Source organism: Ailuropoda melanoleuca, chromosome 15, assembly GCF_002007445.2.
Source record: "Ailuropoda melanoleuca isolate Jingjing chromosome 15, ASM200744v2, whole genome shotgun sequence".
Taxonomy (NCBI): domain Eukaryota; kingdom Metazoa; phylum Chordata; class Mammalia; order Carnivora; family Ursidae; genus Ailuropoda; species Ailuropoda melanoleuca.
This window is the reverse complement of record NC_048232.1, coordinates 82,304,703-82,316,770: the sequence shown is the minus strand read 5'-3', so window position 1 is coordinate 82,316,770 and position 12,068 is coordinate 82,304,703. Positions and strand designations below refer to the sequence as shown.

Here is a 12,068-nt window from a genome sequence, read left to right as displayed (position 1 = left end):
TACCAAGGCCTCAGAGCAACTTAGAGGCAGAGCTGTGTTGATGGGTCAGGATCAAGCCTAACAGGCAACTCACCGGACCTTTGACCCCCATCCAGACTCACTGTCTGACCTCCAATCTCCATGGAGGATTTCCAGGAGATTCTTCCTGGATATCTACTAAGTTCTTAACATCGGTCATGCCAACAATTTTACCTTTTCAAATCGTTGAAAAGAAACTGCTCTACCCCTGCCTGGACTCCCCAGATGGGGCTGCCGTCCCTCCAGCCTGTGTCTGGGCCACCAGCCTGAACCCTGAAAACCCTGGGCTCATAAACACAGACCCTCAGGGGGCATCTGTTAAGAGGGTTAACAGGAATGTGTGAGGTCACCCAGCCCCTCCTCCACCTGGAACCCCACCCCCACACCCGGCACACCGCCTGGGGCTTACCGCTCAGCCAGCGTTTGCTGAGTGTACAGACGATTAAGGGTCTGGCCCAGCACTGAGTTTTCCACGCAGCCCCGCACTGCACCCTCCAACAGACCTGGAGAGAGGCAGCACCAGTCCCAACCAACCCCACGAAGCTCAGAGAAATGATGTAGCCTCCCCAGGCCGCACGCTGAGAAATGGCAAAGGCTGCGTTTGAACGCACACCTGCCGACTCCAGGCTCCTGAGCCTTTCTCTCTGCAGCCCCAGACTCCCCCTGTGCTGCTCACAAGAGCACGGACGTCAAGCGGCTACACACCTGCGCAGGTCATACACACGGACGTGGGCACAGGTCCCCCAAACGCAGTGCTGGCACCTACAGCCATCGTTTATTTACAAACATATGGCACTTACTCTGTGCCCAGTTTTCCTTTCTAAGCTCTTTGCACTCAATCCTCATGGCAACCCTCCGCGGGAGGTAGGAACTATTATTACATTCAACTCACAGATGAGGAAACCAAAGCACAGAGAGGTTATGTGACTTACCCAAGGTCACACAGCTAGTGAGTGGAAAAATCAAAATTCCAACCTGCATAGCCCGGCTCCAGAACCCAAGCTCCCCCCAGACCTCAGGACCCAGGAATGCGGATGCTCTGGCCCCACCCCGCCCTCAGCCCTGGGAGGAGGGCTGGACAATGCATCTCCAAGCCCAATTAGCAGAGGAGGAAACAGGCCCAGAGAAGGAAGGGGTGAGCCCAGTCTGTGGGACCTAGAGCATCCCTGTCAGCCTCAGGCACCTGGGGACGCTCCCTCCCCCAGCTCTGCCCTGGACCTGAGAAACTGAGGAGTGACTGCCTGGTGACAGCGTGGTCAGGAGGGAACGAAATATGAGACACAAGCCATTACCTTTTAGAAAAGACAGTCCAAGAGACCCCGAGAGGGACGGGGGAGATGAGAGCCTGAAAGAAGCTCCCCCCCCCCACATCAGCTGAGACCCAGACAGGGCAGAAATGGATTCTTTCTGGAGCTCTCAGGTAAACACACTTCAAAGCCACAGAGGGCAGGAGTCGGAGGTGGAGGCGAGAGGGAGGGGACTCAGCAATAACTCAGGGCCGGCACAGACAAGGGAGGGCTGGACACGCAAAGACTGGCAATCACCCCTCGGAAAAGGCAATTGGAAATTCCAATTTGGGTTTTCAATTTGAAGGTGGAGAGAGGCCAGGAGCTTGGGGGCTGGGGGGGGGGGGGGGGGGGGGGGGAGGGGGNAGGGAGAGATGGAGAGAGGACTCAGGGACAGGGAAGGGAGGACAGAGGCACAGAGGGAAGGACGAGAGCCAGAGACAAGGACAAGGAGAGAGACACACAGAGACAGAAAAAAGGTGGAGAGAGAGAAGCAAAAGCAAAGCACAGGATGCCAGGTGTCCCCCCAGCACACACTCACACTTGCACACACACACTCATACGTAGTCAAAGCACTCTTGCTCAGGACTCAGGGACCCGAGTTCTACTCCTGCCTCTGCTCTTGAAATGCCGTGTGACCTTGCAGAACGCCTCACCTCCCTCTGAGCCCTTGGACCCCCTGAAGCCTGGTGACATGAAGCTGGTTCCCGGAAGGCCAGAAAGGAGACAGGGATGGGGTAAGTATGTGATAGGGGATAGGAAGGCCTCCTGGGTGCCTCCTTCCTGCCCAGAATGGGAGTGCACCTCTGTAATAATTCACCGCAAATAGTCGCTAGGTTCTTACCCTCCAGTCCCTGTTCTGGATGCTTCACCGGTATTAATTTACCAGCTCCACACTCCCATCGTATTAGGGAGCTAAACCCCATTTAACAGATGGGGAAACTGAGGCACTCTGTTAAGGGAATGCCTAGGGTCACTGAAGCTTTCCCCACAGTGAGTGCCCACCTGCTGCCATTTGCACCCCTTTTCAAAGGGGAGCCTCCTCCTCTTCCACCCTCCCCCTCCTGCGCGACCCCCACCCCTGCCCAGCCCAGCTTAGTGGCTGGACCTCAGCAGGCCCACGAGGGGTGTCCAGCCCCGTCCGGGAAGGCCGCAAGGCAGAGGTGGCAGGAAGCCGGGGCCACGCGGTGCTGGCTGCAAAGAGCCAGCTGAGGCCCTAGGGTGTCCCGACCCCACACTTCTACCTGGAAACCCCAACGGGGATCGCGGAGGCGCGCGGCGCAAGAAAGCTGTCCTGCAGCGCCACCTAGTGGCCGAAGAGGGCTCCTGGCCCCTCCACAGTCCTCTGAACAATGGGTTGAGCTGAGGGTGCTGCAGGAATTCAACCCCCCAGTGGCGTCCCTGTTCACTGGGACATTGGAATACAAAGAACTCCTCCACCCTGGGGACCGTGTGCTGACCATTCCCGATCGGGAGGAGGAAGGGAATATGATAGAGCTTGATGCTTTGCCATCCTGAGAGACATACTCACACATTCTACAATCACCTGTGCTTCTCTACCTAGCCTCCCACAGTCATCCCAAACTCAGCCTTCATCCATCTGATTCGTACATCTATGGAGTGCTTACTATATGTTCCAGGAACCAGAGATACAACTATGAACAAAACAAAATTCCTGCCCTTGTAGAGCTTACAGTGGGGTGGGGGTGGGGGGAAAGGCGATAAACAATAAGCATGAGAAAATCTATTTTAGGAGCAGATAAAAAGAGCATGTCTGACAATGTTACTGGATTCCATGACCCCCAACAGTCCTTAAGGCAAATTCATGGAGCTGGATGCAAATTAGAGCACCTTTCCCTGGAGTGCCTGGGAGGCTCTGCCTTGGGCTCAGGTCATGACCCCTGAGTCCTGGGATCAAGCCCCGCATTGGACTCCCCACTTAGCGGGGAGTCTGCTCCTCCCTCTGCCTCTCACCCCACTCTTGCGCGCGCGCTTTCTTCTCTCTCTCTCAAATAAATAAAATCTTTACAAACAACAACAAAAAAAAACCCCACCCTTCCCTGCTCACCCCTCTGGGGCCACTCCTGTCCCAGGGAATGTGCCTTCACTAAGGGGCCCTCCTTCCTGGGACTCACCCCTCCCACATGAGCAGCTCCTCTTCTCCGAGATCTCTTGATCCTGTGGGCTTGTCAGGCCCCACCCAGCACCACAGCACTTCTCTCCTGGGAGGCTGGTGCAAGATACAGCACACACGCGCACACACTCAGCCTCTGTGTCTTGAGTCCCAGCACGGACACCAACATGTGTGACCTGCACAGGTTCCTTGGCTCTGTGCCACTGTTTCCTCATCTATAAAACAGGGGAAACAGTTCCTCCTACCTCAGAGTTACGGGTGGTGGGAGGTAAATGAATTAACAAATGTAAACAGTACCTTAACAGAGTGTGTGCTATTACTAACGTCTATTTAGATGTTCTTTACCGCCAGGACTAGCTCATGGAGGTTAGACAGTGAGGTTCATCCAGGAATGTCCAGCTGAGTCATTGCCATGCCCCCCTCAACAGCATAGGCCATACCAAAGGCCCTCAAATCATATCCCTCATCATTCACCACTCATCTATTGAGTGCCTTCTGCCTGCCAGGTACTGGGCTAGCTGCAGATGGAACTGTGAACAACTCAGGATTCTTCCCCACTGTACGAAGAGCAATTTCTAGGCCATAAATTCTCAAACTTTTTGGTCTAAGAAACTCCTGAGACTCTTAAAAAAGTTCCGGATCCCAGGGGCGCCTGGGTGGCACAGCGGTTAAGCGTCTGCCTTCGGCTCAGGGCGTGATCCTGGCGTTATGGGATCGAGCCCCACATCAGGCTCCTCTGCTGTGAGCCTGCTTCTTCCTCTCCCACTCCCCCTGCTTGTGTTCCCTCTCTCGCTGGCTGTCTCTATCTCTGTCAAATAAATAAATAAAATCTTTAAAAAAAAAAAAAAAAAAAAGTTCCGGATCCCAAAGAGCTCTACCATGTGTAAATACCTACTGATATTTAGCATATTAGAAATTAAAACTGAGGAATCTTTCATTTTTAAAAGGTAGTAAGTTAATACATTTATTAATTCATTTTTTAAAACAATAGCAAACCCACTTTATGTTATAAATAAAGGGCCATCGGGGACCCTATAGCCCAGTGACTTTGTCATATATGCTCTTTTTGCCTGCTCTATGTTAAATATTTCAAAAGAAAATAGCTGTAGTTTCCAAAACAAAACAAAATAGAGGGAAAACACTGAAACGGTTTTGCATTTTTTGCAAATGTCTTTCATGTCTGACTTAATGGAAGACAGCTGGATTCTCGTGCCATACTCGACCTGTGCGATATGCTGATGTATGTGAAAAAATCCGGCTATACACTTTCATTTTTCGAAAAAATTGATAATACGAACACTTCGCTCCAGCCCCCGGCCTCGCCCACTACGGAGCTGCGGGACTCCGGACGGTTCACCAACCAGCCAAGGCTCGTTATGGACGCCTTCTAGAAGAAGGAGGGGCCTTCTGCGCAAGAGGCCGGTTGGGTTGGGATTGGATAACAAATACGTCCTTCTGCAGGTTGGCTCCGCCTCCAGTTCCCGCCCCTATTTCCTCTCCGTGATAAAGTGGCGACCCCAAACGCATGCGTCCTAAGGCAGGTGGGCACTTCCGCCCGCTCACTCCGGAGCCTTCTGCTCTCGCTCCGGTTTCCGCCGAGACGACGGGTGAGGGCGGCCAAGGCGGAAGTAGCGTGAGTGTGTGGGCGGAGTTAAGCGCAGTCATGTCGGCCGCCTTGCTGCGGCGGGGCCTGGAGCTGCTGGGGGCGCCGGAGGGTGAGGAGGGCCTGGCCGGGGACGCGCAGCGCGGGCGGAGGACGGCAGGGGCGGCGGGCAGGAGCCCAGAGGGTACGGGACGATCCAAGCCAGGCTTAGCCCAGGTGGGTTGGAAACCCTGTGCGCTCTCCGACCCGGGTCCGCTCCTCTCTTACCCTGCAGCCCCCCGGGCCGCGCCAGGCCAGGCCAAGCCGAGCGGGGCCCCGGCAAAGCGGACCCGGAAGGCAAAGGCGACCCAAGCCCAGAAACTGCGGAACTCGGCCAAGGGAAAGGTGCCTAAGGACGCGCTCGGTGAGCTCGGGGACGGGGCGGCACCCTGGAGGAGGGGGCCCTGGAGGCTGAGCTTGCAAGGGTGGCCGGGCATTTCTGGAAGAGCTGGTGTGCGCCAGGCGCAGAGCCGGGTCCTGGGAGTACGGAGGTGGACGAAACACGTCGTCCCGGCCCTCATGGGCTGCTGCCCTAGTGGGAAGACAAGCACCAGAGAGTTTCAGAGGTCGAGAGTCATTGCCAAGTGTGATGAGGTCTGTGGAGTAAGACGGGCGTGCTCCGGGAGGACCTTAGAGTAAAAAGCCAAATCAGCCGGCTCTGCGAAAGCGACATTAAAAATACCTGAAGGAAGAGTGAGTGAGCCAGGGGAAGAGCGCACTAGAGAAAATAGCTCATGCAGAGTTAGGAAGAAGTTCGTTGCTTTGAGAATTGGCCAGAAAGATACCTGGAAAAGGTGACATAGTGGACGGGAGTCAGAGATGAAGCGCTTAACAAGCCGTGAATGTTCTGCGTGCCTGGTGCTGTTCCAAACCCTGTATAAATAAATGTTCCCTTCTTTGGTTCCTCACACGACCCTGTCAGGTCGGTATTATTATGACCCCCATTTATCAGATGCAGAAACAGGCACCGGCCCGATAGCACAGGTGGAAACCAGGTAGTGTGTCTGCAGAGATTCACTCTTACCTACTCTGTTCGGGTGGGAGGCCCTGTGGCCTGGGCAGCAGCGATGGTGCAGGGATACCTGTGCGGGGAGGGGGGGGATGTGGTGAAGAGAGGGAGCATTGCTGGGCTTCAGTGGTGAATTGGCTGCAAGGATGGAGGAAAAGGGAGACACCAAGAAGAGCCCAGTTTCTAGCAGAGCATCTTGGAAAATAGGATACCTCATAATGGGAGGGACAGACTTGAGGAGGGACAGGTGTGGGCTGGATGGTGAGGTCTTTCGACATGTGGCAGGGCTCAGCGAGCTCCTCGTGTGTCTTTGAACCCCTGGAGCCTGGTACATAAAAGGTGTTGAGGTATTTGTTGGAAGAACTGTGAATTCCAAGCAGGAGACAGTGAGCAACAGTGAGGAGGCAGGAAAGGGAGACGCGTGTAAGCAGCAGTGATGTTGATGTGAAACAGCAGCATAGGATGCCAGGTGTCACTTCCCGCATCCCAGCCCTTGTCCCCGCACCCTGTCACACTACCTGACGGATGATGAGGGGACGCTCTGGCCACCTCGGTGTGAGCCGTGCCCTCTCTTGCTTGGATTATTTCAAAAGCCTCTTAACCTCCACTGCCCCGGTAATGGTAATCTTGTTCTCACTGTGGCAGCCGGAGTGATTCCGGTGAAGCGGTAAGTCGGACCTGTCTCTCCCGGTGCCACCCCCTCCGGTGGCTTCCATCAGACTCGGTACCTGCTGAGGCACCACGTGGTCTGTCCCCCTCCATCTTCATGTCCTACTGCTCTCCCCTCCCCATTCTAGCCATTTTGTGTTCTCCATACACACTAATCGCACTTCGTCAGGTTCTTTGCACTGGCTGTTCCCTCTTCTCAGAATGCTCTCCCCCCACCCCCCATAGCCGCACACTCTCCCGGGAGTGTTTGCTGAGACGTCATCTCACTGAAGCCTGCTCAGACCCTCCTATTTAGAATGGCAAGCTCTGACCCTGCTGTTCTCATTTCTCGTTACTGTGGTGTTTTTCTTCATAAAACGTATCACTCTCTAAAATACTGTTTACCTTGTCTACCGTGTTTTTCTTGGCTCTGGAACATAAGCTCCACGGGGCAGGAGTGTCTGGTCTGTTTTCTGTTGTATGCCCTGTATCTAGAACAGTGTCAGACACACAGTGTCTGACACCAGACTTGTTGCATAAGTCACTTGAGCATCGAGGAGCCGGGGGCTGGGTGGGGGGGTGGGGATGCTTTCAGTAGGATCAAATGGAGAGTGGATTTGACAGAAAAGAGCCCAGGGTGCTGGAGTTAACTAGGCAGGGGACACAGGGCCTTTGGCAGAGCTGGTGGGGGGTTGGGGAAGAGCTGTCGGGAGGGGACCCAGAGGCTTCCAGGGAGTCCCTCTGAAATGGTGCCTCCCTGCTTGCCATCCACAGCTGAGTTCCAGAAGCGAGAGCATCGAGGCTACCTGGGAGTAAACCTGAAATTTATGACCAGTGCAAGGACCACGGTTGCAGAGTCAGTCACCCGGCAGGTTTGTCCGAGGGGCGGGCCGTGGGACAGAACCTGGGTGGGGAGAGCCAGGGCTGTTTCTGGGACCCATGGGAGTCTCTACCCTAAGCACAGAGGTTGGGCCACCCCTCTGGAAGGCGAAGAGCAGAGCAGGGCTGTTGGGAAGCTGGGCCTGGCCTTACTCCCCTGTGACCCTTGTGGGCCTCGGTTTGTTCCTCTGTGCGTGGGAATGGTATACGCTGCCTCCCGGGACAGCTCGAGGGCACCGTGAGAGGGTAGTCAGGTCTGCTAGGTTGTGCAGCCCCAAGGGGCAGTCCCGCATGTGCCAGAAAATACCACCCAGGGATCCTGATATCCGCCCCCATCCCCAGATCGTGCGCCAGAACCGAGGCCGCAAGGCCTGTGACCGGCCTGTAGCCAAGACAAAAAAGAAGAAGGCTGAGGGCACCGTGTTCACTGAGGAAGACTTCCAGAAGTTCCAGCAGGAATATTTCGGCAGCTAGGCTCCCAGGAAGACACAGTAGGAAAGGCACTGAGGCCCAGTCTCCTCTGACCTCACAGCCTCTGCTGGCCCCAGGAGCCAGGGCAGCGTGTCTGGCATGGAGCTGGGGAGCCGGAACCCCAAGGGAGGATATGCGCTCGGACCAGAGCTGACATCTGCAGGCTCGGGAGGAGCCATCTACCTGCTAGAAAACATTTCTGAGCGCTTCGTTTGCTTTGGCCCAAGTAGAGCCTCCGGGCTGTTCGCTGGGAGAGGCCGGTTACTAGGCCCTCGGGGTCACACCCCTAAGAGCAGGAAGGCTGCTGGGCCGGCTTCCAGGTTCTAATAAACGTGGACCCAAGAGCAATGTGTGTGCTGCCGATCTGCTTTATGGGGTGTCTCCCGTCTCCTCTGGCACCAACGGGCCTTTCGCCATCCCCCGTGGTTCCTCAGGCTCCGAGTCAGAAGTCCTCCCGTCCAGCCCCAGGGCAGCTGAGCCCCTGGAGAGCACCCAGCATCTACTGATGGACTGAGAGGAGCCCTCCTCCCCTGGACGTGCTGGCCGCAGCTGACAAGGCAGCCCTTGGGACAGAATAGTATCCACTGCGGCTGGGGCTTTGTTCCAGGGCGGCCGACTCGGGGTTCAGGAAGGAGGGGTGCGGCTGCCCTGCGGCCCAAGGCTTGTGCTCTTGTAGGGGAGCAACTCAGGAGGTGACCTCAAGAAACAGCATCACGCTCAGATCTGTGCCTGGGGCTGGGGTTGGGGCTCCACCACCATGAGAGGGCAGGCCGGCCCCGTTCCAGCAGGCACGTGCCAGGGACGGGTACGCGGTGAGCGAGTGCCTGAGTGAGCGCATGTGCTGACTGGATGGGTCTTTAGTGTGGTGGAGACGACAAGTTCTGGAAGTCCAGGAGCCCCTTCTGCATGGAGAAGAGGGCCCTGGATGCCTTCGGGCAGCTCCATCCCACTCTCTGCTCCCCCTGTGGCTGGGCCGGCTGGGGAGCCATAGTCTGCCAACCCCACAGTGGGTCCTTCTGGCCAGAGGGGAGAGGGTTCCACACCCCCACACACTGCCCCAGGGGTCTGCTCCTGGTCGTTAACTAGCTTTCCATCCTTAGTGGGGACAGCAGGGGACCGCGGACCTGGCTGAGGCAGACTTGGAGCCCGTCCTGTCTGCAGGTGTCCTGCATCCCAGCAGGAAGCAGACCATCCATCCAGGAGGCCAGCAGGGCAGGAGAGGCGGGGGCTGTGACTCCAAACCCCTACGGACCCCCCTTCCTCAGATGGGCTTGTTCCAAAGAAGGGAAAGGGTATTTCTCACTTTCTCGCTCCTGCCTGCTGAGCTTTCCTGACTGCTGAGGGGGGAGAGGCAAACGTGGATGTCCTGGGAGACTCCGTCCCTTCATCCGCACTGCTCAGCAAGAAGCTGGCTCCGCTGTCCGGGCGCCCTCTTGCTCTCACTTCACTGGAACGGGGCTGAGCAGCCCTTGAGCTCCAGGGCCCCTCGCTGACAAGGACACGCCTCCTGTTCCCAATCACCTATGGTGTCCCTTTCCAGGTGTAGAGTGACAGGCCCTGCTCCGGGGCAGGGAGTTTGCAGGTGTGAGAGCGGGGTTCTGCCACTGCTCTGCTGGTGGGTTTCCAGTGATTCTTATGTTCCGTTTGTGCCGCGTGGCACTAGTGAGGTGGCTGTCCGTGCTCCCCTTGAGTGACCAAAGTTGGTGCTCACTCCTGAGATTCTGGTCCAGTAGGTCGGGGTTGGACTCTGGGACCTACTTTTAATGGTCACCCTGGACAGGGGCTCAGTTGGTTAAGGGTCTGGCTTTGGTTCAGGTTGTGATCTCAGCGTCCTAGGATCAAATTTGGCATCCGGCTCCCTGCTCAGTGGGGAGTGTGCTTCTCCCTCTCCCTCTACCCAACCCCGCCCCCACTTGTGCTCACACTCTGTCCCTCTCATGCTCTCTCAAAGTCTTAAAAAAGAGAAAACAGTCACCCTGGACAGTTTGGGTGCAAGGGCTTAGAAGGTGGCAGAGGGCCCGGGAGAGGCTGGTAGAAGCCCCAGAGGAGGGGGGGTGCCATCATTAGGGGAGGGGTGTGCAGAAGTCAAGGATGGGGGGTTCTGACCATGAGCTCCAAGACCTGGTGACTGACGGACCAGCTGGGAAAGGAAGGGACAGGGCTCAAATAAGAGGACACACAGTTGCCACATTCACGCCGGGTCTAAAAGACGGGAGGGGGGCGCCTGGGTGGCACAGCGGTTAAGCGTCTGCCTTCGGCTCAGGGCGTGATCCCGGCGTTGTGGGATCGAGCCCCACATCAGGCTCCTCTGCTGTGGGCCTGCTTCTTCCTCTCCCACTCCCCCTGCTTGTGTTCCCTCTCTCGCTGGCTGTCTCTATCTCTGTCAAATAAATAAATAAAATCTTTAAAAAAAAATGTAAAAAAATAAAAATTAAAAAAAAAAATAAAAGACGGGAGGAAGAGGCCTTTCTCCATGGAGACATTGTGAGTGAGTACAAGGCACCTGGAAGCACTTGCGTCTGCCGTGGTTTGGGGCAGCTGACAGACTGGGACCACGCTGAGCAAAGCTGGAGGAACTCACCTGGTGGCCAGTGGGAGGGCCCAAGGCTCCTGTGATTTCCCTGGTGGCGTGGGCCATTTGAGTCATTCGCACTTCCTGGTGCTTTACAACTGGAAGGGTTGGCCGAGGGGCGCGGCAAGAGTGGGGCAGGACTGCCCCGTGGCACCTGGCTAGGGCGCAGCCATGGGCCTGCCCACCAGGCCTGGCCAGAGTCTGTGTGGACAGAGGCTTGAGTTCCTGCGGGAGCTGGATGGGTCCCCAATAGGTGACTTCCTATTGCAGAGCTGGGGTGGGGAGCCCTCTTGGATGGGTAGGCGGGACTGTGGCACTCGTGGCACGTGCCTGTTGGTGAATTTGCTGGTTTGCGGGGCCAGCTTTCTTGGGGACGCCTCCCCATGCTCTCTACATTCACAGCCTCCCAATCCTTTGAAGCCCAGAACAGGCACCCTTTCCTCCAGGCAGCCTGCTGTGACCTCCTACCCGAGAGTCCTTCCCTGCTCCTTCCACTGAGGTCACCCAGCTTCACAGTCCTGATTCCTGGAGCTGTCACTTTCTACTCGGTGTGAGCACCCACCTGCGGCCCCCCGCTAATCCTGAGCTGCCTTCCCCTCACCACGTGGTGCCTGGCACAGGTGTGCCCGCACTCAGGTGCCGCTACGGGGGCTTCGTGTCTCCAGCTGGACCTCCTGGTCTCTGGTCTCGCAGTCTGCTGCAGTCCGCTGCCCCCTCCGTCCCCACCTGCGTGTCGAAGAGATTTGCCAGGACCAGACACGCCCTCGGCCAGCATCTGAGAGTTGAAATGAAAACCCTGCTCCTCTCCTGATTGTCTCCATCTCAAGAAATGGAAATTCCATCCTTCCAACTGCTCAGCCACCATTCTGTCTCCTCTCTCACAACCCCCATCGGAGCCTGACTGGCTTGGCCTTTAGAATCTATCCAGGCCCTGACCAGCTGTCCTCACTACCTGTGCTGAGCCCAGCCTGGGCCTCTGTCCCTGCCCCCCGGCCAGTCACAGGCTGTCAGAGGAACCCTTTTCAAATAGCAGCCAGTCTATCACTCCTGCTGCGGGGACTCCCCAAGTCCCATCACAGACGACAAGGCCCTAGACCACATGTGCCCACCCCTGCCACGGACACTGCAGGCTTACTCCCTCGCCTCCTGCCGGCTCTGCCTCCCTAAACACCCATCTTAATTGAGCAACCCCCCACCACCACCGCAGCAGTCAGCGTGCCCACTGCCGTGCCACGCTAGATGCCTTGTTGGCGGTCTCCCTTGCCAGCACGAGAGCAGAGATTTTTGTCTGTTTTCCTCACCACTGAATCCTCAGCACCCAGAACAATGTCTAGCCCACGGCAGGTGTTCATGAATACTTGCAGAAACATGAAGGCCTGTTCCTGATCTCAGGGCAAAACAGGCGCGAA

At 56.6% G+C, this 12,068-nt stretch overlaps 1 protein-coding gene across 3 annotated transcripts; it reads left to right on the top strand.

The window, feature by feature from the left end:
• The first annotated feature begins 4,925 nt into the window (after positions 1 to 4,925).
• RPS19BP1 (ribosomal protein S19 binding protein 1) lies at positions 4,926 to 8,435 on the top strand. 3 transcript variants are annotated; one of them, XM_034643925.1, is made up of 4 exons: positions 4,926 to 5,045; positions 5,316 to 5,444; positions 7,512 to 7,609; positions 7,959 to 8,435. In XM_034643925.1, exons 1-4 carry the CDS (start codon positions 4,964 to 4,966, stop codon positions 8,088 to 8,090), a joined length of 441 nt encoding a protein of 146 aa, XP_034499816.1. In that variant the 5' UTR covers positions 4,926 to 4,963; the 3' UTR covers positions 8,091 to 8,435. The 3 variants fall into 3 exon arrangements, with proteins under 3 accessions (XP_034499816.1, XP_002914605.1, XP_034499815.1); XM_002914559.3 differs by having other exon boundaries at positions 4,999 to 5,153; XM_034643924.1 differs by lacking the exon at positions 4,926 to 5,045 and adding an exon at positions 5,089 to 5,225.
• The last annotated feature ends 3,633 nt before the right edge of the window (positions 8,436 to 12,068 follow it).

What these genes read in the sequence shown, in the direction of transcription:
- RPS19BP1 (XM_034643924.1), top strand. Translation starts at nt 5,102, where the DNA reads ATGTCGGCCGCCTTGCTGCGGCGGGGCCTGGAGCTGCTGGGGGCGCCG. An exon ending in GGCGGGCAGGAGCCCAGAGG is followed by an intron (nt 5,226 to 5,315) that starts GTACGGGACGAT and finishes CTTACCCTGCAG; the next exon opens with CCCCCCGGGCCGCGCCAGGC. An exon ending in GGTGCCTAAGGACGCGCTCG is followed by an intron (nt 5,445 to 7,511) that starts GTGAGCTCGGGG and finishes TGCCATCCACAG; the next exon opens with CTGAGTTCCAGAAGCGAGAG.